We start from the raw sequence: 20085 nt of genomic DNA on the forward strand, positions 1-20085 counted from the left end.
ACTCTGCAACCAATAAAATGTAAATACAGTGACTTCTAATTAAATACTCACATTAACTTCATCAAACAGAGTTCTGTCTGTTAAATATTAACAGAATGCTGGATATCACATCCTGTCGTTTTACTGGACTTTGACCATTACCTCAGTGTGAGACAAGGTGACTGTGAACACGCCAACAGGTCACAGGTAGGACCAAACTATGTTTTACTTTTCATTCAATATAAAGAAGGAGAAACTACTATGACATGTTTAAGTTCCTCTTATTAGTCTGTAGAGAGGATGTGTCTCAACAGAACTGGCAGATTTACAAAACATGAAATTCATCATTCTAAAGAGGCTGAGTGTTGAATGGTTGAATTCATACTCCACATGAAAAGGAAGCCATATATAACCAACAATATGACACGTCCAATTTTATCATACGAAACAAGGAAATGCTCCTTTTCCCTCAGAACCTGACCACAGTTGTGTGTGTGGCCTTAGTGCCAGTTTCATTACCATGACGGGGGAGTGTTCCGCTCTGCCACCGCAAGACTGTGTGTGTTTTGGACAGATTGTCAGACAAGAGACAGGCAGTGACATTTATACAAAGACGTCTTTGGACCACATCCTGTTTGACAGCAGTAATTAAGCTTTGAATGTTTTGAACTTAAATACTCACATACAGCATCTTTGAAGTGACATACCTCCTCTCTCACATGCTGCGTGTTGCCTTCACATGCTTCTCAAATTGTCCCATTCTCCAAGTTGTTCTGACTTCAGTGTGTTCAAAGTCAGAATGTGGAAACAAGGACGCTACAAAGAAGATGTGTTGTATTATTATTGGTTACTGCTAATAATATTGTTTTCAGGTCTACATGTACAGCAACATTTACAACTATAAAACAATATTATAGATGAAATGTCAGCAAAACAACTGATATGCAATACATGAATTTAAACCATTAATCAAAAGACAGAAAACCTGTCTAATTGTCATGTGACTAAGCACCAGGGAAGCTGGGAACTGTAGTCCCACAGGTGGTAGCTGTTTTCTTTACTTCTTTACTTTCTCGTCTCCAGAAATAATTCTTCACTGTTTGTTTATTGCTTTAATCAGTTTTATGTATTCTTTCTAGGGATTACTATTTTTAAACCTTTTCATTTTCAACACAGGATGCTTCAGCTGAAGAATGAACAACCTTTGAAACCTCAACCCAGGGCCTTCCGTGCTTTGGTTTTCCATCACGCCGTTTTCTTTCTTCTCCTAACACATCACTGTGGAGGTAACACCTTAAAGCACAATTCAAAACAATCACAAAGAGACACATGAGTATGACTACACACAGAATGACTGAGGGGCATGAATCATGTACAAAGTGCAAAGTCTACAAATGACGTGGTCATTTAATCTGTGGATCTTACAGTGATGAATAGAGGGTTGGCGGTCTTTTTCCTGGGTGTGGTCCTCTGACATAAAATAATATTAAATGTGAAAACCTTATGCATTTGAACACATCTTTTCAGGTCAGCCTCAGATGGTCAGTCCATCTCAGCCAATAGTGGCAGTAGTTGGTGATGACGTCATGTTGCCATGCCACCTGGAACCTGCCATGGACGCTTCAGAAATGACTGTGGAGTGGACGAGACCTGACCTGGAACCCAGATTTGTCCACGTGTGGCGTTCTGGTGTTGAACTGGAGAATAAGAAACATCCGTCCTATATGAGAAGAACGTCACTGTCCCCCAACAGACTGAAGCATGGAGACATTTCACTGACACTCCCCAGAGTGAAACTCTCTGATGAGGGAACGTACAAATGCTTCGTTCCCACCATCAGCAGAGAGTCTACAGTCGAGCTTGTTGTTGGTGAGTGCTGGCTTTACCTCTGGTTCTTTAATCAGTTCTGTTCACGACTCTTGGAACTGTGGTACTATCTGTGTCACGAACAAGCAGTGATAATGACGATTAATATCATTTAAGACCTGCCTTTTATATGTTTAACCGCCTGGGAAATAAAAGTTTGTCCATGTATTTCTAAGCATCTTCATTTATACTAAACATGTTAATGTACATTTTTATTCCCTTCATCAACAGGTGCCGTTTCCTCACTTAACATCATCTTATTGAGGCCTGGGAATGAAGAAGGAACCAGAGCAGTGGTGTTAGAGTGTGAGTCTAAAGGCTGGTATCCAGAGCCTGAGGTGTTGTGGCTGGACGGTGAGGGAAACCTCCTCTCTGCTGGACCTACAGAGACAGTCAGAGGTCCTGATGACCTCTATACTGTCAGCAGCAGAGTGACTGTGGAGAAGAGACACAGCAACAGCTTCACCTGTAGAGTCCAACAGAACAAAACCAACCAGGCCAGAGAGACACACATACATGTTCCAGGTAGAACGTCTTTTTACCTGATCTACAGTTCAGCATTACTCTTCAACTTGCTGTGTCTCATTGCAGCAGTTTAAGACAGCCAGAGCAAAGTATTCAGGGGACGACAGAGGCTCCATTCACTTCAGTTGCATTGGTCTGGAACACCTGTTGAGAAGAGAAAAATGTTTTGAGGTGAACGGACAGTTTGTTTTATTAAATCTCTTTTTTCCTCTGTGTTCCAGATGACGTCTTCGTTACATGCCATGAATCTAACATTCATATCCTCGTTATTGTGGCTGCTGGATTCTTGTTTATTGCAAGTATTGCAGTTTTCATTGTTGTGTGGAGATGGAGACCAAACAAAAGTAGTAAGTTCTAATTTCATTACACTTCTCTCTTGATGCCATGATACTACTGCAGGAACAGTGATGTATAATATTTCATGACAAAACTTTTTTCCTCAGATTTACCCAAAATGTGTTTAAACTTGTTTTCCCCATTTTTGAATGAAACATTTAACATAACGTATACTTACCGTCATTTTTCATGTCACCACAGAAATGAATAAAATGAAGGATGTCAAAGAGAGAGGAGAAGAAGAGGAAGAAAAGGTAGAGGTGATGGAAATACTGATGGACCAAAGGAACCAACAGGAGAACTTAAGAGACCAACTAAGATCAGAGCTGAAAGAGGTGGAGACAGAGATGAGTGAGAAGAAGAAGCAGCTGGAGTATAGAAATAAATTGTTTTTGTCCAGCATATTACCTGATGAAGTTAAGGCCAATCTAGCAGAGACCTGTAAAGAACTGGAAAAGAGACGAGTTGGACTTGAGGAATGTCTCAACAACTCTGAAAAACAACTACAGACAACAGATGAAGTGATTGCGAGAATGACAGCAGCAGAAAAGGAACGAGAAGAGACTCAAAAAACCTCCAAAAATCTGAGCTGTCACAAAGAGGAGGTAAATGAAACTGCTATAATGTTAGCATCAAGAGAGGAACATTATTCTGAACCTTAAATTAAAGCTTACATGTAGACAAGATGGACTGAGACTGAGATTAATTTTGAGCTGACTTGCTACAGTTGAACAGAGAAAAACTGAAATCATTGCTCTGGGTCCAAAGAAGAAAGATTTAAAGTCAGTTTTCACCTTGAATCCATGACACTAACATCTACAATTCAAGCTAGAAATCTTGGTGCAGTTACAGACTCTTATCTAAAGACAAGACAATACCACCTTAAAAACATAGGAAGTATTAGAGGATTTCTGTCTGAACAAGATGCAAGTACTTCACTAATCCCATAAAATTTCATTTCCTGCAGCTTACTCATAATGTACAACCCCCTTTTAATTTTGAGCTATTTATTGGCTTGTTTTAGCTGTTGTTTTTATTGTCATGTAAATGCTTTTTTTTCAGTTTTCTTAATGTTTTATCTTTAATGTGTTTCTATGCCACTGTAAAGCACTTTGAATGTCCTTGTGTTTGAATGGTGCTTTATTAATAAAGCTGGCCTGCCTTGCAAAGTTCAGTCTAATCAAATCTAAGTAAACAATAAACAGTACAGTAGTTACTATATGTAATTATTTGAACATATTTGTCATAGTGCTGCTCGTTAAAGATTAACAAAGCAGGATATTACTGTTCATGTGATCCTTTTCATGTGATTTTACTGGACTTTGTTACTAGACTGTCTGAGACGGGGTGATTGTGTGAACCAGTGAACAGGTAGGCTGAAACTATGTTCTACTTTTAATTAAACATAAAAAAGGAAAACCATTTTGACTTGCTTGTATTCCTCTCAGTAGTCTGTGGAGGGGGATCTGCTTTATAATTCCAAAACACTGTTTTATCAATAATGTACAGAGTTACAGGACTGGCTGATCTGCAGCATGTTAAATTCACTCTTTTAAAGTGACAAACCTCCCCAACACATTACTGAATAAACACTGAAGAAAAACACGTTTAATAGGTGAATACAGAAAATCTCAGTCTTTTTATCATGTGACTAAACACCAAGAAAGCAGGTAACTGTAGTCCCACAGATGGCAGACGTTACACTTATAGGAACTGTATGACACCACACAGAAAATGTAGGATGTTTACTCACATGACAGAAATATTGGGAGTTTTGACATAAGTGTGATTTGACTTACTGTAAATGCTGTTTTATGAAGCCTCATATTAAAGTTTGAGCGTTAACTCGTTGGCAGCTGTTTCTTATTGTGTATTCACATGAAAACTGATCTATTACCTGCTGTTTTGACAATAAACTTCACAAAATATTCTCCCTGCCTTAAGATTTGTTAATAACATATCAGTATTACTGCTTTTACTATTTTGTATCCAGTCAACCAAATTTCATGTGTTTTCAAAACTCCAGGATGCTTCACCGGAGAGATGGATGGTCTTTTAAACCTCAGCTCAGAGCCATCAGTGCTTTGGTTTTCCATCATGCTGTTGTCCTCTTTCTCCTAACACGTCACTGTGGAGGTAACGCCTTAAAGCTTGTGCTGCGTATCAAACCTACGTATTCAGAATCTAGGAGGAGCATGAGAGCGAGACAAAAATGACTTTCCTTGACATAAAAAGAATATTAAATAGGCCCCGTGTACTTTTTATTTTCAGGTCAGCCTCAGATGGTCAGTCCATCTCAGCCAATAGTGGCAGTAGTTGGTGATGACGTCATCTTGCCATGCCACCTGGAACCTGCCATGGACGCTTCAGACATGACTGTGGAGTGGACGAGACCTGACCTTGAACCCAGATTTGTCCACGTGTGGCGTTCTGGTGTTGAACTGGAGAATAAGAAACATCCGTCCTACATGGGAAGAACGTCACTGTCCCCCAACAGACTGAAGCATGGAGACATTTCACTGACACTCCCCAGAGTGAAACTCTCTGATGAGGGAACGTACAAATGCTTCATTCCCACCATCAGCAGAGAGTCTACAGTCGATTTTGTTGTTGGTGAGTGGATACATGATACTGGCTTCACAGGGCAGATCCTCAAACCACTGTTTTCCATTAAATTAGCTCTGGTTCTTGAACCGGTTCTGTTCAGGATTCTTGGAACCTTGGTGTTATCTAGGGAACCAGTAATTCGAGATCTAGGCCAGCTGACATCACTGCTAAATTTTAGCCAGTTTTTCCTCTAGTGAAATAGAGATGGTGAGTCAGTTTAAACTCTCGCAAACAGTGATGAATTCAAAGATAAAGAGTTAATATGATCAATAACAAAATCCCAAGTGGTGTAAAGGAGAGATCTTACTCTTAGTCATCCCAGTCTGGATCATACTGGTTTATGCATTTCCATGATTTTTAATCTAGAGACTATTTACATTTTTTAATGTACATTTTTATTCCCTTCATCATCAGGTGCCGTTTCCTCACTTAACATCAGCTTAGCGAGGCCTGAGAATGAAGAAGAAACCAGTGCAGTGGTGTTAGAGTGTGAGTCTAAAGGCTGGTATCCAGAGCCTGAGGTGTTGTGGCTGGACGGTGAGGGAAACCTCCTCTCTGCTGGACCTACAGAGACAGTCAGAGGTCCTGATGACCTCTATACTGTCAGCAGCAGAGTGACTGTGGAGAAGAGACACAGCAACAGCTTCACCTGTAGAGTCCAACAGAACAAAACCAACCAGGCCAGAGAGACAGAGATTCATGTTTCAGGTAGGAAATAAGTTCTATATTGATATGGACACTGAGTCACAAATAGCTGATGTCCAATTGTTGTTGTTCTGTGTTTTATCATTACAGATGATTTCTTCGGTGCTCCATGTAGCAGTGCTACTCAGACATGGATCATCATCAGTTTGGCTTTGGCCTTCGCAGTTATTGTTGCAGTTGTCTTTGTTGTGTGGAGATGGAGACAGACAGGAAACAGTAAGTCCTTCATTAAACAGCACACTCTCCCTCTCTGTTCCTCAATTCACAGTGTATCTTATTTTGTCTTTACAACAGGCAACAAACTGAAACCTTCAACAACAGGGAGTTTAATTAACTACACAGAGCTTCACACTCTCGTTGATGAAAAAGGAGAAGCAGTGCAGGCCACGACAGAGAGTGTGGAGGTGAAGGATTTGGACAAGAAAGAAGAAAACCTCAAAGTGCAGTTAAATGAAGTAGAAGAAGAGCGCAGGGATGTGGTGGGAGCAGTTAACTTTTTAATGGATCACAGGAAGGATCTGCAGGACCAGATCTATCAACTTGGATTATTACTGCATGATGTGGAGGTCCAGAGGGATGAGGTCCAGAGTCAGTGGAGAGAGAAACTGAATGAAAACGAGCATCTTCAGACCGACACAGAGCATGAAACCGTAAAGAAGGATCTTGAGAGAAAACGAAAAGACAAAGACGCAGTTTTAAAGTCAGTCATTTGTGCAGTTAATATAGTGACAGAGAAGAAGAAAGCTTTAGATGACTGCAAGGAACAAATTAATGGACAACTGGAGGAGATAGAGAATCAGAGACTCCAGTCAGACCATTCAGAGACATAAACACAAACCTCAACAACTGTGGCTGTCATTTACTCTGCAGAAGACTGGAGGCACCAGAGGAAGGACATAATAACAAACTGTTTTTAAATTTACCTCACAAGGACCTCTAGTGGCCATGAGAGTTATTACAACTGTCTGTCAGTAAGTCGGTGTAAAAGTAGGGGAGTTACTGTGGACACAAAGGAGGTCAGGACTCTCTTAAGCAGAACCACAAAAACGTTTCAAGCTCATTAAACAGAGACAGTCATGACCAGACATCTCCAATACACTGCTGTCAGACACAGACTGGATTACACTGCAGCAGCTGTTGGCGGTGATCAGGTGCAGCGCACGTGCTCAATATTACCTGGAGAGACCCCTTTCCATTTGATTGTAAAATTTTACAGCATCGTGGGTTAATCCCATGAACCTTTGAGTGACCACACACCTCTCCAGTTTTTAAAATGTGCGTTTGAACTTCATGGAAACAGGACATTATATGTTTCAGTAAAGTTAAACCTGTCGCTCTAAACAACTTTCGCCTGACACGCGCCGACACACCTGACAACAGCGTCATTAACACCAAGCTAACTCGTGGCTAATTAAAGACATCACTGACCTTCTGACTGAGTTTCCAGCTCCTCCTGTTGTTGGACGCGTCGTCTCGGTGTCTCTTAACTTTCGGGAACTTTTCCGACAAGGGCAGTCTCGCTGTTAAATCCCCGGGGTTAAAAACTTCGACGCCGCCATGAAGCGACACATCGCGTCTGTTAGATTCACCAAGGTGTGCGATTTTCGGCGTCTGACGTCAGCCCTTCGGTGGGAGGCGCGTACGATTACGAAAGTTTGAAAAAACCAAAACCTTCCTCCTCTAGAAATGTTTGGTGCCTTGACAGATTGAGGGTTTTGTCCCGTCAGCGGTGGACTCCGCTGTCAATTATGACAAGGATTTCAATTCCATTTTACTTACTGAACATTGGAGTTGGTTTAAAGGTAGACAGATGTGACTTCCCACGTTAAATCTGGGAGAAAAAAAATCCTTATTTTAGTCAAAGTAATGGTCTGTTTGATTCCCAGAGGCTGTCAGATAAAAAAAAGAGATTTTTTAGATACACTGAAATATAGAATTTTAACATGAAACTGCTTTAATTGGTGTTTTTACCTGGACATAACGATACAGAAGATATTCAAGACAATAAACACACCAGTTGCAGAGACGTTGACTGCTTCTCCTGCAGCCTCACACCAGTTCTCTCCACTGTTTCCAATAATTAAATAGAGACCATAATGGAAATGACTCCTCATGTTTGCTGATGAACCCTTCAGGTTCTTTTAAAGAATTAATATTGTTCTGACTCTGAGAAGGAACTTGTGATCATAAAATTATGTCCACATCAAATAAATACAGTAAAATATTGAGCATGACCCCAGTTAACTTTAGCCCTTTTGGGGGCAGCAGTGAGCTGCCTCGCTGGCCTCACCACAGTACATGAGATCATTTCCTTGACAGATTAATAATCATCATTTTTAAATGAGTCTTTTCACTCTGATTATCAAAGTGCTCATGATTTCATTTCATGACAGCTTGACTTATTAAGGGTTAAGATCATTTTACAATAAAGGAATAAATAATAATATTACCAGAGAGAATAATAAAGTTTATGCTGTGTCTATGTTATACTGTATTATAATGTTATGTTTCTGTTTAATGAGACCAGAACATAAATGGCTCACTGTTGCTGGTAAGTGGTGAGACAACCAAAAAATACAACTACGCTGTGAAGCAAGACATTTAAATCCCCGTACCCTGTGATGCAAGACAGCAGCTTCTATGACATTAATGCTCTGTGGTGATTATATTAATCATATGTCACACAGCATCAGTGTGTGGAACCTCAGTTTGGTGAGTGTTTTACATCAGTAGCCGACCACAGTGGATGTATTTAAAAGCTGCAGGAGCTCTGTTCTAATAAACAGCATAAACAGTTAGAACATAGTGGTTTAACTGTCACACACAAACTGACACCTTGTAAAAAAAAAAAAAAAAAAACACTGCTGAAGGCTGATGATTATGCAGAGGGCTGCTGCTGCTGCTGATAACCACACCTGTCCATTTTTAAAAATGCCTTCCAGCCCAGGTTATTTCCAGTTTGTACGCTGTAACTCTTATAAATGAAGTGTTATCTGTCTTCACAAATGTGCACAAACTGCATTCGCTGTTTCTCATATTTACAGTGAGGAATTTCTACAAGTTTTCTTTCCTTATACGTACACAATATACACAAAACTACTGTACAATATATACAACAATCCAACAGCTGGTTTCACACAAGCTTTGACTCTGCATTAACAGAATGAAATATTTCAGTTAGAATATTAGAGAAAAAGCCTTCAATTGTACAAGTTAATTAAAAAGTTACTACATTAAAATGCACACACACACAACAATTAATTTGTGATGTTTCTGGTCAGTCATTTGCCTGGACATTTTCATCTGACTAACAAAATGCAAAAGACACACAAAACATAACAAACAAAATGACTCCAGGAAATTGGGGTGTTATTCATGCATTATTCAGTGATACCAGACTGGATTCTTTACTTACTTTTTAATTGTTTGCTCCATAGGTTCTCAGAAGAAAAAGGTTTGTCAAGAAACATAAGTATGATGATGAAATATTAATACTGTGAAGGAGTGGTGTTCCATGTCGAGGACAGGATGGATGGACAGAGGGAGGAGAGGTTGAGCCATCTACGAAACACCAAAATACAGTGGTGATAGTCCAACAAAAAAAACACAGCTTCAGTCATCCATCGTATCAAATTCTGTTCATGTTTCTGAAATCTACCAAACAGCCGCCAACACATTCTACTACGAGATGGTCGCTAATTTAACCAAGTGGTTTCTCGATTATTACCTGGGTTTCCTGCAGTGAAGTAGTCCCACCACCAAGCCCAGAGCCATCAGTAAAATGGTACCAACAATCCTTAGCACCATGAAGCCGTGAGGAGAACAGTCACTGGACGGATGTGGGTCCTCCTCAAATGCTGAAAAGATGATATGAGTTTGGATAACAAGACGATTTGTAGCTGCTGATGTATGTCAGAGGGAGCAGATATCTGATGCCATCGAAAGTTAAAAAATACACCTGCTCTAAGTTGAATCTCATGTTTGACCCATACACACATCCTGACTGCAGCACTATATTCATATTCATTCATTCATAACGTGCATTCATGGTGCTACAGACACCATCAAACACATTAGTGACTGTATATAGACCAGATCACTGCCGAGTCTCACCTCTGACAGCCAACCAGCTTTCCAGTGATTCTCCAACTTGGTACATGCTGCACTTGTAGAGTCCTTCATCAGCCCTGGAAACATTGTGTATGGTCATACGTCCTGTATATCCGGTCATGATCGGAGAGCCATCTTTGTAGAACTCAGCTATGTAGTTTGAGGGAGTGTCCTTGTCTCTACAGTGCAGGGTGACAGTGTCTCCTTCCATCACAGGGAGGGCAGGACTCTCCAGGATCACAGCACCTGGACAATGTCAGACAATTCACATTCACTAGATAGACAGGCACAAATTGTGGTTTACCTTAGAGTTTGGAAGCACTCACACACATACGATGAGTTCACTTTCTCAAAATTACCTCCGACAGTCAGCCAGCTCTCTGCTGATTCTCCAGCTCTAGAGATCCTGCACTTGTACAGTCCTTTATCAGACGTGGAGATGTTGCTGATGGTGATGTTCCCTGTAGAGCTGCTGCTGATGAAAAAGCCGTCTTTATAGAAATAAGCCTGGAGGTCAGAGGAAGGTTCTCTGCTTCTGCAGCTCAGGGTCACATCATCTCCCTCCATCACAGGATGAACAGGACTCTCCAGGATCACAGGACCAGCTGGTTTAACAATACACTTATTAAATGAATATATTGTGTTATTAATATGGATTATTATTTTGCCATTTTCAGTGGAAAATACACTGATCAGTTGCAACACTAAAACCACTGACAGTGTAAGTTATCTATCGTGTGATGAAGGGGAAATTCAGTGCATACATGACTGTGTTGGGAATATATAGATACAAAAGACATTCAAGACAACAAATGTACCAGTGACAGTGATGTTGACAGTGCTGCTTCTCCTTCCTCCTGCAGCTTCACACCAGTATCCTCCACTGTCTCTGGTTAAGGCAGGTTTTACGGTGCAGGGTCCTGCCAACGTCTCCCAGGAAGAGGCACAGATTGCAACGACTCCCATGAGCTTCCTCAACACTCTCCACTCAGCTGAGCCATCGAACCCATCACAGGTAAAAGAGACCGAATCGTATTGAAAGTGCTGCTGTCTGTTTGGAGTCACACGAGGAAAAACTGCAACCAGAACAAAGAACAAGGAGTTAGATTTATTTACTTAAACAAATTTAAAATAATACAGAGAACCAGGGAAAATAATTATACTGATCGGTTATCAAGACCTACAGGTTTTTAGGTCTTGCTGCTTTTCGGTCCTATAACATATATCATTATCACAGCAGTTACAGAGTTTAATGGCTCTGTTTAACCAGGTTTAGGTTTAGAAATGGAGGGACTCCACATATCGATACAACAAAAATACTCCAACTGCCACTTACCAGCTTTCTGAGAATAACCGTGGTGATGTAGCAACAGCCACATGTTCATCACTGCAGAGACAAAGGAAGAGGAGTGTGTAAGAATGTGCAAAAAATAATCTGATGACTGTTTAGCAGATGGCAGCTGTGCAGAGTTTATCATAGAGAAGTTCAGATATCTGATAGTAATTTAAAATTTGAACCTAAACATTTCCTCAGTTTCTTTATAGATACGGACTCAGTACTCACACAGTCGGATGCCGGAAGCTGAACCCTCCATGTCGCTGTGCTGCTGACTGACTGAGCATCAGACTGAATGTGATATATGACAGGTAAGAACTTCCTCTTCCTGTGTCTCTTCTGGTGATTGAGGCAGCAGCAGGCCTGAGGCTTTGGATGGATAAAGTAGAACGACTCTGAATTTAGATAATACAACACAGTACAATGTCACCAGGTGGCGCCAGAGAACCTCATTTTGGAGCTCGCAGACAGCAGTGCTAAAGACGTAACTCTGGTGAACAGAAAGCAAATAAATATTAAAATGTACATTTTAAGCACTGTTCATTTTGAATCACTTTTGTAGTGACTTACTAGGTCGACAAGCACCTCCAACCACCATCATATTTCATTTCATTTCATGTTTTTTGTAATACACATTTTGGCCACAAGAGGCTGAAATGCTCCACTACCCCAGTCTGAATAGGCCTAAAGACATCTGTATTAAATTATTACTATTTACAACACAAACATTATATAATTACACCAGTGTCTTATTGTGTAACATATTTTTTTTATTGAATAATCTTTACACAAGTGACAAGTGTACAGCCTGAACCATTGTCATAAACAATCACATTCAGAGCTCAAACTCATTTCCAATAACCTGAATGACCCTTTGAAATACAGAAAACTCAGCTGTAACAAACTGCACAAAACACAAACACATTATAAACAGTAATACATAAAACAGTCAGAAAGTTCACATTATTTTCTTCTTCTGCACCAAAAATTGTTTTGATTGTATTTTATTTTCATACAGTGAAGAAATACAGCATTCCCTAATATTAAGTGGATTTTTTTTTTTTTTTTATCAGTTTTTAATTGTCATACTGCTTCCCCTCCTTCACATGGGAGGTCTGACATTAAGTCGATGGTCAATATCACGTAGCTTTTGTCACACATGAGACCACAGTGAGAGTATTTAAAAGCAGCAGCAGCTCTTTTATTTTAAACAGCGTATGTGAACAGACAGAACAGAGTGGTTTCACTGCTCCCAGACAACTCCTCAACACATGGGTTAGAAATGATGATAAAAACTTCATTCTACAGTAAAAACTATAACACATTAAATTAGCTTGGTTGAGTTCTAGTGATGAACAGTATTTTTTTGCTTTTTTTCTGAAATTGTTTCTTAAATGAAACAGTGTCATGAAATCGTCATTTGCTATAAAAAAAAAAAAAACTACAGGAGATTCATATTAGAGACAAAAGTTTGATTTTCTACTCCATCAGTTTACAGTTTGACCAGAGACATTTAGTCTCCTCCAGTGTTATTTACTGTAATACAGGTGCATCGAGATCAAATTCATCATGAAGCTATAAGGTGGTTTAGAGTACTTGTGTCCTGATAAGAATACATCTAATTAACAAGTCGTATTTTGGTGGTGGTTGTTAACCCATGAGCTGCTGCATGCTGAACTGTGGGGCTCATCTACCTGTTTCCATCTGTGGGTATCTCATGTGGTTTTTGTCTGAGATGCTAAACAAGAAGCTTAAATTATCACCAGCACCTGCAGCTTCTCAAACAGACACAGTCTAACCTGGCTCTTTATAAATATCAGCTGAGTAATACAGTGGTTCTCACCATCTTATGGTTGTGACACCAAGACTACACTGCTTCATAGGCACTGCTGCAAACCTCAGCTGAATTACTAGCTTAAAAAAACAGCTTCAGCGCTCGCTACCATCGACTGTATGCTACATGTTTTGTAACACAGGTAGAACTAAGTTGTGCTTTGTTGTAACTGTCACAATTTGTTCTCTCTAAGTCTGATGAATATCTTATTGTCACACTGAAGCAGTCCCACCAATATCAACAAAACCACCAGCAAAACACTGACACCAGTGCAGCGCAGCAGATACAGCTGAGGGGAAGGCTGAGGGTCTTCATCAACTGCTAGAAAGAAAACGGAAGGTGTTGAATGAGACATGATCCTAATGCTGTAAAACACATTTAAATACCTAAACCATACACCAATCAGCTGTTGTGGCTGATTCTATACTCATCATAGACTTTTTTACGAGTTATAAATAAAATATTTTTGTAAACTACAAAGCATCATATTTTGATATCAGTGTGTCTCACCTCTGACAGTCAGTCTGCTCTCTGCTGATTCTCCAGATCCAGAGATGCTGCACCTGTACAGTCCTTCATCAGACCTGGACACACTGTGGATGATCAGTTCTCCTGTAGAGCTGCTCCCCAGAAACAAACCATCTTTATAGAAGTCAGCTGTGAGGGTGAAGGACGTCTGCTTCTTTCTGCAGCGCAGAGTCACATCATCTCCCTCCATCACAGGGAGAACAGGACTCTCCAGGATCACAGGACCATCTGAACAACAAGGGTTTGAAACATAATTTGTTGTAAGAATTGTTTTATGCTGAAAATATGCTGCAGAGTTAGTGTTTTACTATTTACATACCAGTGACAGTGATATTGACAGAGTTGCTTCTCTTCACACCCCCCATTTCACACCAGTATTCCCCACTGTCTGTTGGGTATGCAGCTTTAATTTGACAGGGTCCTATTGATGTCTCCCAGGTAGAGGAACATATAGCACTGACTCCCCTGATCTTCTTCATCACTCTCCACCCAGTCAGTCCCTCCAGTCCCTCACAGCTGACAGTAATGGGCTCATATTCAAAGTGCTGTTGTCTGTTTGGAACAACCTGAGGAAAGGCTGCGTCTGAGAACAGAGAGTCAGAAAATTAGATACATGTTAAGAAAAGTTTGCCTAAAGGTGCAGCAACATCACAACACAAAGAGTCAGATTCTCTAAATGTTACTTACCTGATTTGCCAGAACAAATGAACTTGACTTGTGTAACCAACAGCAGCAGCACACTCATCACTGCAAAGACAGAGAAATGGCTGTAGATCAGATGTATCAGCAGGTAAACGTGTAGTATTTTCTCCTCCAGAGAGAATACACACAAAGTATATCAGTGTGTTCTGGATAATTAATATCAGTTTACACTGGAACCCAAGATGCTAATAAATCTCACTCATATTTCACAGTGACTGACTGAATATATTTTAGATACAGACAGACTCAGTACTCACTCAGTCTGAGGCAGAGAGCTGTGACCTCCATGTTGTTTCACTGCTGACTGACTGAGCATCAGACTGAATGACAGATATAAGAGGTAAGAACCTCCTCTTCCTGTGTCTCTTCTGGTGAACGAGGCTGCAGCAGGTCTGAGGTTTCTGACAGATACAGTAGAGCTGCTCTGAATTTAGATTATACAAAGTACAATGTCACCAGGTGGCGCCAGAGAACCTTATTTTAGAGCATGCAGACAGGAGTGCTAAAGACAGAAAACAAATAACTATAAAAATATACATTTGAAGCACCTTTCATTTTGAATCACTTTTGTGACAACTAACTAGGTAGACAGGCACCTCCAACCACCATCAGGACATTTTATTGTCTGTCAGAATATTATGTGGTACAAAGACACACCCACACATGTATATTCTCAATGTATTGGCCCAAAACTGATCTTTGATATCAGGCAGTTGTTATGGTGAATTTTATTTTCTTGTCTCTCTGTGTTATGAATTAAATGAAAGTCTACAGAGAAAAAAAGAAATCTGGTGATCCATTTTCAAGTCTGATCTAAATATTTAAAAAACTTTTTTTTTTGTCAAAACAAGCAGCAGTCTTATTTATTTATTCATTTATTTGTTTATTTTGTATACTATATTGTATTTTATTTTATATATTTTTATACAATGCAGAAATGCAGCATTTCCTAATATTAAGTGGATTTTTAAAATCAGTTTTAAATTGTCATATTTCTTCCCCTCCTTCACACATTCACATGGGAAACATGTATTTCCTCTTCTTTTTTAAACAACACATGTCAACAAGTGTTGACAATATGGCTCATTTCTTACTCATAGTCTGACATTAGGTTGATGGTCAATATCACATAAACCTTTGTCACATGAGGCCACAGAGACCACAGTGAGAGTATTTAAAAGAAGCAGCAGCTCTTTTATTTTAAACAGCGTGTGTGAACAGACAGAACTGAGTGGTTTCACTGCTCTACTTTAACAGACACTGATGCTGTGAGGTGAACTGAAGGTCTCGCTCTCATTTGAAGGATGATGATGACAAATCATGTCTGTTTAGATCATTTCCCCTTCATAACAAGCTGCACATTGTTTGTTATGTGCCTTCTTTACGTGCATTCTTTATGAATGCACATAACCTGCAACATCTTTAAAGGTTTGTCACTACATTTCTTATAAGCAAAGAAATGTGTTATTATGTTTTGTCATTAACCCAGACAGCTCCTCAACTGCTGCTCTTAAGAGCTCTTAATACATACAATGTTACAAATCACAATAGTTTGATTGAAGTTTGACGGTCCATGTTAATTAAAGGCTCCTGCATCGTGGTAACAGCTGCATGTGTGGTTGTATAACTTTAAATAGTTTCTCATCCGTCCTTCAGTCAGGTGTCTCTGCTCTCAGTAACCTGTGCAACACACAACACAAAGTTTCTTGATTGCACCGTAACAAAATGAATGGGGAAGGATTTGTTTATTTTCCCCCAGTGAAAATCTAAATGTTGCTTCAAATGATTCTCCATACTGATAATAATACAAGTCTGAAAAGGAAATAATGAATGTATTTATTTATTGACATAAAAGTTCCCCAATTGATATTTTGTGCATCTAAAAATTCCAGAACCAGTCCATAAAATATCCATTAATTCTAAAAGGTAAACTCCACCATGACAACAGTGTTCTTAATGACATTGCTATGGACATGAAAAGGTCAAGTGTTGCTTGCAAAACAAGAAAGAACAGCTCAGTGGTATTACCTCTTCATGCTGGATGTAATAGTTAAGTGTCAGCCAGGCTTAAGGTGTGGTAAACAACCAACGGTTTCTCCTCATCTGACAAAGACAATTACAGAGAACAATTATGGAGAACCCGAGACACATACATACATTAAATACATGAATGAACAACCACTCCAATACTGGCTGGTTACATCAGCGGGGTACCACAGGGCTCAATTATTTACCCATTTATTCTTATATTAAACAGCCTTAAGCTTTGATTATGTTTTTAAGTCATTATTATGCAGATGATACCCGCATTTATATTTGATTAAACATTTGTAATCCAGTGACTGACTGTACAGTTAAGTAAGGGAATACTATAAATTCTTTAAAAAAGTGAATCAACTCTGTTCTTATTTCTTTCATAATTAAAGAGCTGTAGTCTCCTGTTTTATTTATGGAGATGCAGGTGCGTCGAGAACAAAATGTATGCGTGAGAAAGTAAGCGTCAGAATTTACCACAATTACATGAGTCTTGTGACCTGCCCCATTGTTATTTATAACATACTGTCCACCCCCTCACTTACCCCACAACTAATGAGGCTGTAAGGCGGTCTAGAGTACTGTGCAGCTCAAATTATCACCAGCGCCTGCAGCTTCTCAAACAGACACAGTCTGACCTAGCTCTTTATAAATATCAGCTGAGTAATTCAGTGTTTCATTTTCTGGTTGTGACACCAAGACTACATTACTTCATAAGCACTGCTGCAAACCTCAGCTTTAATGCTGAGTGATATATTTTTCATTTACTTGTTTTTTTATGTTTGCATGCATTCTCTGTCTCTGTGTCAAAGTGTGAATTACCTTTTTTCTCCTTGGGTCTTGCTATCTTGACGACAGCATATGTTGCCTCACTTGGTTCAGCTACTCTGGAATCTACAGACACTGAAACATAATGAACTCATAATGAATATATTCCACTCAGATCCCAACTGCTGCTGCAAGCTTCAACTGAGTGAAAGGTGTTACATGTTGCTTTCCCAGTGTCAAGTGTAAACTACCTTTCTCTTTCCTGGGTTTTGTGATGACAGCGTATGTTTCCTGGCTTGGTTCAGTTACACTGGCCCCTGCACATTACAGATCAGTTAAATAAGTTAAGTATTTACAGAAATAGCACAGGATAAACTCACATGCTCACAATCTCTTTCTACTCCTCTATATAAATTTACACTTGTTCTCAAGACCATGGACTGATTTAACAGCTTGAAACTTGAAACCTAGTTTTAAAATGATGTCCATTTAAGAAAAAAATGTCTTTGTTTCATGGATCCCAGCTGAAAAAAAAAAGATTATATCGATTATGACAAAATGATTATATTGACAATTATAATTGATTTTTTATGCCTTGAACGTGTGATTGGTTACGATGCTCTTTTTACTTAGTACTACTCCTCTAAGATCCGTAATAATTACGTGCACATAAACTTGCACATGGGTACAGATCAATGTCAAAGTGAAGTGATCTGAATGCTTTCTGAGAGCACTGCAATATATTTACATTGATAATACACAGTTGTGTCAGTAGTTTAAATGGCTCATTCTCTGTACCTCTGATGGTCATTTGATGTTTCCTACATTGAAGCAGTCCGACCGACAGCAGCAGAGCCACCAACAAAACACTGACACCAAGTCCGAGCAGCAGATAGAACTGGGGGGGATTTTGAGGTGGGTGATGAGGAGGTTCATGAGAGGGATGATGAAGGGGATGATCAGGGGAAGGCTGAGGATCTTTATAAGCTGCCAGAAAAATAATGTGCTGCATGAGACATGATCCTGGTGCTGTAAAATGCTTGTTTTTAGATGTAATATAATGCAATGAAGCTTTATTCAATGACCGTGTCCCTGTCTCAGTAAACATACAATGTTCCTCTGAAATGTAAATCTTAAGATATCATCAGACCTAAAACATCAGTGTGTCTCACCTCTGACAGTCAGCCAGCTCTCTGCTGACTCTCCAGATCCAGAGATGCTGCACCTGTACAGTCCTTCATCAGACCTGGACACACTGTAGATGGTCAGTTCTCCTGTAGAGCTGCTCCCCAGGAACCATTCATCTTTATAGAATCCAGCTGTGAGGGTGAAGGACGTCTGCTTCTTTCTACAGCGCAGAGTCACATTATCTCCCTCCATCACAGGGAGAACAGGACTCTCCAGGATCACAGGACCGTCTGAACAACAAGGGTTTGAAATATAATTTGTAGTAAGAGTTTGTTTTGCATTGAAAACATATTGTATTATAACAAACAAATGTGTGACAAGTAGTGTTTTACTATTTGCAAACCAGTGACAGTGATGCTGACAGAGTTGCTTCTCTTCACACCCCCCATTTCACACCAGTATTCTCCACTGTCTGTTGGGTATGCAGTTTTAATTTGACAGGGTCCTGTTGATGTCTCCCAGGTAGAGGAACAAATTGTACTGACTCCCTTGGTCTTCCTCATCACTCTCCACCCAGTCAGTCCCTCCAGTCCCTCACAGCTGACAGTAATGGGCTCATATTCAAAGTGCTGTTGTCTGTTTGGAACAACCTGAGGAAAGGCCGCGTCTGAGAACAGAGAGTCAGAACATTGCGATGTATTAAGGGGACATAGAACAGCTCTGGTTACATTCAACAATTAAACATTTTAAGTGATGATGCAGAGAGTTAAAAAAGTTAAAGACATTTGCGTTACTTCTGTTTCAGGTTATTGAAAATTGCAAGTCAGCTCTGTCTGAGAAAATGGTGGACAGCAGTGATGACGTCATCATCACTGTCAAAATGGCAACTGCTGAGCCTCTTGCTCATCCTGAAGAAGGGAGAGATTTCAAATCCACATTCAGTGGATGACTGCATGAAGGCCACTGTTATCCATATTCTCAGACAGAGCTGACTTGCAATTTTCAATTGCCCAAATCAAAAATCCCAGAAACTTGAGTTTAAGTGCATCTCCATCTACGTTAGGCCACAAACGTATCACTCTTATATCAAATAGTTACATTAGCCTGCCTTAATTTTTGAAAAAGAGTAGTCATTTCTAAATACACCAGTCTTTCTTTCTTTCTGCGGCTACTTACCAGCTTTCAGAGAATAACTGAGGTGAAGTTGTACAACGAGCAGCAGCAACACGTTCACTGGAGAGACAAAGAAAGAAAGCTGGATATCAGAATCATCAAAATGTCTGTAACACTGGCTACTCATGTTTGTCAGTCAGCAGTTTACTCCATATGATATTAACTTATCTGCCAACTCCCAGAGAGAACTATCATATAACTGTGCATCAAGTACATCAATGCATTTTGAGTGGTTAACTTCAATTAGCACTTGAAGGAAATTATTCAGCTCCATACTCAGTTTAATACACCAGTACTCACTCAGTCTGAAGCAGAGAGCTGTGACCTCCATGTTGTTTCACTGCTGACTGACTGAGTATCAGACTGAATGACAGATATAAGAGGTAAGAACCTCCTTTTCCTGTGTGACCGAGGCTGCAGCAGGTCTGAGGTTTCTGACAGATACAGTAGAGCT

General features: G+C 39.8%; 2 protein-coding genes and 1 long non-coding RNA gene across 4 annotated transcripts; 1 reads left to right on the forward strand and 2 right to left on the reverse strand.

The window, feature by feature from the left end:
- The first annotated feature begins 87 nt into the window (after positions 1-87).
- On the forward strand, positions 88-7828 carry LOC108902363 (butyrophilin subfamily 3 member A2). 2 transcript variants are annotated; one of them, XM_051068520.1, is made up of 6 exons: positions 88-186; positions 1156-1265; positions 1507-1848; positions 2077-2370; positions 6109-6234; positions 6313-7828. In XM_051068520.1, exons 2-6 carry the CDS (start codon positions 1157-1159, stop codon positions 6846-6848), a joined length of 1407 nt encoding a protein of 468 aa, XP_050924477.1. In that variant the 5' UTR covers positions 88-186; position 1156; the 3' UTR covers positions 6849-7828. The 2 variants fall into 2 exon arrangements, with proteins under 2 accessions (XP_050924477.1, XP_018559735.1); XM_018704219.2 differs by lacking the exons at positions 6109-6234; positions 6313-7828 and adding exons at positions 2592-2717; positions 2908-4128 and having other exon boundaries at positions 91-186.
- A 7917-nt stretch (positions 7829-15745) lies between these two features.
- Positions 15746-17650, reverse strand: LOC127140538 (uncharacterized). Its single transcript, XR_007811027.1, has 4 exons — positions 17582-17650; positions 17385-17465; positions 16557-16631; positions 15746-16208 (listed from the first exon to the last, which is right to left on the reverse strand). It is a non-coding gene; the product is annotated as an uncharacterized LOC127140538 (long non-coding RNA).
- Positions 17651-17965: 315 nt separating this feature from the next.
- LOC108902354 (Fc receptor-like protein 5) lies at positions 17966-20049 on the reverse strand. The gene is made up of 6 exons (XM_051068546.1): positions 19932-20049; positions 19635-19691; positions 18862-19125; positions 18503-18748; positions 18129-18317; positions 17966-17973 (listed from the first exon to the last, which is right to left on the reverse strand). Exons 1-6 carry the CDS (start codon positions 19960-19962, stop codon positions 17966-17968), a joined length of 795 nt encoding a protein of 264 aa, XP_050924503.1. The 5' UTR covers positions 19963-20049.
- Positions 20050-20085: the final 36 nt, after the last annotated feature.

Source organism: Lates calcarifer, unplaced genomic scaffold (assembly GCF_001640805.2).
Source record: "Lates calcarifer isolate ASB-BC8 unplaced genomic scaffold, TLL_Latcal_v3 _unitig_4816_quiver_743, whole genome shotgun sequence".
Lineage (NCBI taxonomy): Eukaryota > Metazoa > Chordata > Actinopteri > Centropomidae > Lates > Lates calcarifer.

Bases quoted from the DNA above. Each gene is read 5' to 3' on its own strand.
- LOC108902354 (XM_051068546.1), bottom strand. From the start codon at position 19,962: ATGGAGGTCACAGCTCTCTGCTTCAGACTGA. The intron at 19,126-19,634 runs GTAAGTAGCCGC...CTCTGTTCTCAG, and splicing joins CAGTTATTCTCTGAAAGCTG to ACGCGGCCTTTCCTCAGGTT. The intron at 18,749-18,861 runs GTTTGCAAATAG...CTTGTTGTTCAG, and splicing joins TGTCAGCATCACTGTCACTG to ACGGTCCTGTGATCCTGGAG.
- LOC108902363 (XM_051068520.1), top strand. From the start codon at position 1,157: ATGCTTCAGCTGAAGAATGAACAACCTTTGAAACCTCAACCCAGGGCC. The intron at 1,849-2,076 runs GTGAGTGCTGGC...CTTCATCAACAG, and splicing joins TACAGTCGAGCTTGTTGTTG to GTGCCGTTTCCTCACTTAAC. The intron at 2,371-6,108 runs GTAGAACGTCTT...TTATCATTACAG, and splicing joins GACACACATACATGTTCCAG to ATGATTTCTTCGGTGCTCCA.